Genomic DNA, 5,222 nt, shown 5'->3' with positions numbered 1-5,222 from the left:
ATGACATGGAGCCAAGATGAGCGCTGATCTTTTCCCTTTCATTTTAAGGGCCAAAAATGATCACCTCTGTCTTTTCTGCATTTAGCTGGATAAAATTCTGGCACATCCACTCATTGATTTGATGAATACAGTTACTCAATGGGAGTAGGGGACTGTAGTCACGTGGTGACACTGAAATATAGAGTTGTGTGTCATCGGCATAAGTATGGTAGGAAATATTATGATGTTCCATAATCTGAGCTAGGGGTAACATATACAGTTGAGGACGATATTATTAGCCCCCTATGGAATTTTAAGTTTTTTCAAGTTTCTGGCAAGATCCTTTTTAGCAGAGCAAGGCGGTTCTAACAGAGCATTCCTGAACTTACAATTTGTCATTATATGGGCCAAAACATTTATATTTGTGCACCAAAACATTATTATGTAAGAAAAAGCTAAAATGACCAGGGACATTATTATTAGCCCCCTTTAAGAAAGTACCATTTATTAAGTCATCACACAAGCCACTTTTATGCAGTGATGTGCTTAACCTTCACAGGTGATGTGCATAAAGGTAATCAGGTCAAACAGGTGATTGCACTCAATTCAGTTAAGTTAATTAACTCAAGCCAAAACATGGTATAAAAGCCTCATTATGGAGCTGGAAGTTGAGGAAGCAACATGCCAAAAACAAAGGAGATCAGTGTGGACCTCACAATAAGAATTATAGATGCCCACAAAGCAGGGGAGGGATATATGAAGATATCCAACCGTTTCCAGGTGTCAAGGACTGGAGTGAGAGGCATCACTCAACGCTCCAAAGACAGCAACACAGTGCAGAACAAGCCTGGCAGATGTAGAAAGAGAAAGATTTCAGAGAGACTGGACAGGAAACTGGTGAGAGACGTGTCTAGAGACCCCAAATTAACTTCCAAGGCGCTGGCAAATTACTTGGCCACATCAGGAATCATTGTCTCGAAGAAGACCATAACTAGAGCTCTGCATAGGAATGACCTACGAGGGTGCAGACCAAGAAAAACCCCACTTTTGAGGAAGAGGCACCTTCAAGCCAGACTTCAGTATGCTCGAGACAACCTGGAGAAAGATTATTCATACTGGAAGCGTGTCTTATGGTCTGACGAGACTAAACTAGAGCTCTTTGGCCACAGGGACACTGCTTACGTTTGGAGAAAAAAAGGACAGGCATTCAACCCAAAGAACACCATCCCCACAGTGAAGCATGGTTGTGGGAGTATTATGCTGTGGGGATGCTTCAGTGCATCTAGAACAGGAAATCTTGTCAAGGTGGATGGAATCATGAATAAAGAAAAATATTTGGCTATTTTGAAAGAGAACCTTAGGCAGTCAGCTGTGAAACTGGGTCTGAGACGTCACTTCATCTTCCAACATGACAAGGATCCTAAACACACCTCCCTCTTGGTGAAGAGCTATCTCCAGACGACCAAAGTGAATGTCATTGAATGGCCTGCACAAAGCCCTGACTTAAATCCAATAGAAAATCTGTGGGGTGACCTAAAGAAACATGTCCATGCCAGGCACCCATCAAATCTAGAGGAACTGGAAAGATTTGCCAAAGAAGAATGGGCCAGGATTCCTCAAATGAAGTGTGAGAGACTTGTTGTAAACTACAACAAACGTCTGCAGGCAGTAATACCGCAAAAAGGATACACAATTGACTATTAGTGTGTGGGGAGCTAATAATTTTGACCCTGGTAGTTTTTGTGTTTTGTACAATATCTTCATTTCTGAGTGGAATATAAAATAGTGTAAGCATCCAAAATAAAACTACGAAGTCTACAAAAAGCTGTGTTCAGTTTATTTTGCTCTGGTTAATATCACTTGGAAAACACTTAGAAAACAAGCACTATTTTGTAAGGGGGCTAATAAAATCGTCCTTAACTGTAGATGTTGAATAGAAGCGGTCCGAGAATGGACCCTTGAGGAACCCCAAATGTGATCTTGGTTGTCTCAGACTCATGGTTTCCAATTGACACAAAAAAGGCCCTATCTTGCAAGTAAGATTCGAACCATTGAAGTACAGTGCCGGTAAGTCCCACCCACTTTTCCAATCTGATGAGTAGCATGTTATGATCAACTGTGTCAAATGCAGCACTGAGATCCAGTAATACCAGTCTTTAATGAGTACAGTCTCAGTGCTGTAGTGTGGCCGAAATCCAGACTGAAATGCGTTAAAAAGATTGTTTTGCATCATAAAAGCATGAATTTGCTGGAAAACGACTTTTTCACTGATTTTCCCCAAAAATGGCAGATTTGATATTGGCCTATAGTTACTACTTTAAAGGTATGTCTTTGTTAATCTTTTCAAAAGCAACTGTTAAGGGAAAATATTTTGAATTGTGCAAATATCTTCAAATTGTTGGAAGTGGAAGGGTAATGATCGAAAGGACAAGATCGCGGGTACAATCGGCTCAAAATTAATTTCCTCCGCAGTGTGGCTGGACGCTCCCTCAGAGATAGAGTAAGAAGCTCAGTCACTCGGGTGGGGCTCGGAGTACAGCTGCAGAACCTTCACATAGAGAGGAGTCAGCTGAGGTGGTTTGGGCATCAGTACCGAATGCCCCCTGGATGCTTCCCGACGGAGGTTTTCAAGGTACGTCCCACAGGGAAGACCCAGGACACGCTGGAGACTCCCCTTGGAAGAGCTGGAGGAAGTGTCTGGGCCGAGGGAAGCCTGGGCATCTCGTCTAAGACTGCTGTCCCTGTGACCCGGTGCCTGATCAGGCGGATGAAAATGGATGGATGTTGGATATGCTTTTTCACATCATCTATTATCTGTGCTGTTTCATCCATTTAAAATAATAACAAACATTTGGTAATATCACTAAATGTAACCCATGTATGAAACATGCCATGTATGCTTGACACAAGAGCAACTCAGTCATCGACTGATATACACAAAATTGACTGAAGTGGCAAAAAACCTTTTGTCAAAAAGTTTTATTTATTTTGGTTATTTTGATGTAATGAACATGTTGGTTTTTACATGTCCATGATGCGCTTCATGCTCTGGAACCTCATGCCGCTCATTCCCATGTCCCTGAAGCTCCTGTACTCTCCGGGCCTCAGGTACATCATCTTGCCTCTGAATTGGGGCTGCTCGTACATCAGCCAGTGGCCGTCCATCACATGGGAGGACATGCAGTCGGACATGCGGTAACGGTCCATGATGTTGTCACAGTCGGACATCAGCTCATGACTCATGCCCTGGAAGTTCTCCCTCTCGAAGATCTTCATCCTGAACTGGCCTCTATGCTGTTTTGAAAGGATATCAGAATAATGAACTTCCAAACAATTGTGATCAGAATTGTGTTAGAACATTATGACCCTTTGCTTTAAACATACCATGGGGATATTACGGCAAGACCTGATGCCACCGCTCATCCCAAGCATGCTCATGTAGTCGGAGTACTCGCCCCTCCTCATGAAGTGCTGGTTTCCCATGAAGTTGGGACGGTCGTAGACCATGAAGCTGCCGTTCTCCACCCGGCAGGAGTTGCACCTGTTCAGGAAGGAGGACATGTCGGAGCAGTCGCTGCTGGTCTCATAGGAGCGACCCTGGAAGTTCCTGTCCTCGTAGAAGATGATCTAGAAAAATAACGTGTTGCACTAATTAAAAAAAGTGGTCAATTTAAAAACGTATATTATAATATCATTTTTTTTTTTTTTTACCTTGCCCCTCATGTTCATGTCGGTGTTGCTCATGTTGGCTGTAGATGAGTTGTTGCTGTTGCTCCTGAACTGCTTGCCTACCTGGTTTAACCCTTTCATTTTATACCTGGCTAAACGTAAAGAACTGCTGTGTCCCCCGTCATGAAACCCCTAACTCAGCAGCTTACCATTGAGCTCCAAAGAATGACGATGTTATGTTCATTTTTTTCAGTCTTTAGAAAGGCCTTTCATGAATGAGACTGAACGCTGTGAATGAGATTGAATGCTTTCGCAGCAAGAAAAACACCAAAGTACTCTCTTTTACCTATCGCATGGGCACTGATATTTTGGAGAAAATACTTATGTTCGATGATTATCGAGCATCCAAAGTGAAAAACCTTATCATACATACAGGAGCCCTTGATATTGTGAAGCAACAATCAGAAATCTTGAAAGAAGGCTTCATTTATCCGTTGAACAAGGTTTTTCAGTGAACCTTTACCGACAGTCCGGTGTGGAGATGACTCTGTTAAACATCAGATCTCTGTCAGGAAAAACACTTTTAGTCAATGATTTCATTTCTGAGAATAATCTTGACGTTATGTTTAGGTGTGTCAAATTAGCGCATTAATCACAATTAATTAATTACCGGCATATTTAGCGCGTTATGTGATTTAATCGCTTCATTTATTATTTTAATCTCTAACTTTACTTTTTCTGTTTGCTAGTTGCCTTTATTATAAAATCTGTGTTTGTGGGGTGGGCGTCTTGTACTTGAGTTGTGGGTGGAAAACAATGGTCAGTCCCACCTTGAAGTGAACCTTGATTGGCTGTCACTGTGTTTGGGCTTGTTTTGCATATGCTGGTAGGCATTGAATAGCGGAGAAGAGAAGTGAAAATGGAGCAGCACGTGAAAGTTATTGGTCCAGTGGAATATCCCAGTGGGATATTTACATTTCAAAAATGCCCAGACGGCACAGTGGCTAAAGGTAGATACTGTATGTGTTCTTTGTGAAAAGGAATTTGCTTACCACTAAAGCAGCTCAAGTTTAACCTACCACATAAAGGCAAAGCACCCGGTCGCGAGCACAGCCACAGCTAACGTTAGCAGCAAAGATATTAGCAATTTATCGAGCCACAGCAACGCTCTACCCCAAACTAAACTCAAGGAGAGCACCCCATGCGTGAGCACGTCTGTGACCGAGAGGCTGGCGAATGTTCTTTTCAAGTTGATGTAAATGGCTAGGACTGCATCTGTTCAGGTATGTTAAAAAAAAAAAGAAAATTACTTTATAATATATATATATATATATATATATATATATATATATATATATATATATATATATATATATATATATATATATATAATTTATCTGTCATATTTTTATCCGCCACAATAATGCAATTTTTTAAATCTCTTGACAGCACTAGTTATCTTCTTAACAGAAACATGGTTAGATGAAAATGGCAAGACACCTGTTTTGATAGAGTTGATGCCTCCCAACTTCAGTTTCCATAGTGAGAGCAGAAAGCATAAGAGAGGGGGAGGG

The 5,222-nt window shown here is 41.5% G+C and overlaps 1 protein-coding gene across 1 annotated transcript; it reads right to left on the bottom strand.

Moving 5' to 3' along the window:
- Positions 1 to 2,943: 2,943 nt before the first annotated feature.
- Positions 2,944 to 3,806, bottom strand: LOC133445758 (gamma-crystallin M3-like). Its single transcript, XM_061723172.1, has 3 exons — positions 3,691 to 3,806; positions 3,364 to 3,606; positions 2,944 to 3,273 (listed from the first exon to the last, which is right to left on the bottom strand). Exons 1-3 carry the CDS (start codon positions 3,787 to 3,789, stop codon positions 3,001 to 3,003), a joined length of 615 nt encoding a protein of 204 aa, XP_061579156.1. The 5' UTR covers positions 3,790 to 3,806; the 3' UTR covers positions 2,944 to 3,000.
- Between the last annotated feature and the right edge of the window lie 1,416 nt (positions 3,807 to 5,222).

The sequence above is a fragment of the Cololabis saira genome, chromosome 6 (genome assembly GCF_033807715.1).
Source record: "Cololabis saira isolate AMF1-May2022 chromosome 6, fColSai1.1, whole genome shotgun sequence".
Taxonomy (NCBI): Eukaryota; Metazoa; Chordata; class Actinopteri; order Beloniformes; family Belonidae; genus Cololabis; species Cololabis saira.
Note: the sequence above shows the minus strand (reverse complement) of the source record. Positions and strands in the feature narration are given on the sequence as shown.

Bases quoted from the DNA above. Each gene is read 5' to 3' on its own strand.
- LOC133445758 (XM_061723172.1), bottom strand. From the start codon at position 3,789: ATGAAAGGGTTAAACCAGGTAGGCAAGCAGTTCAGGAGCAACAGCAAC. The intron at 3,607-3,690 runs GTAAAAAAAAAA...TTATTTTTCTAG, and splicing joins ACATGAACATGAGGGGCAAG to ATCATCTTCTACGAGGACAG. The intron at 3,274-3,363 runs GTATGTTTAAAG...CTTTCAAAACAG, and splicing joins CTTGCCGTAATATCCCCATG to CATAGAGGCCAGTTCAGGAT.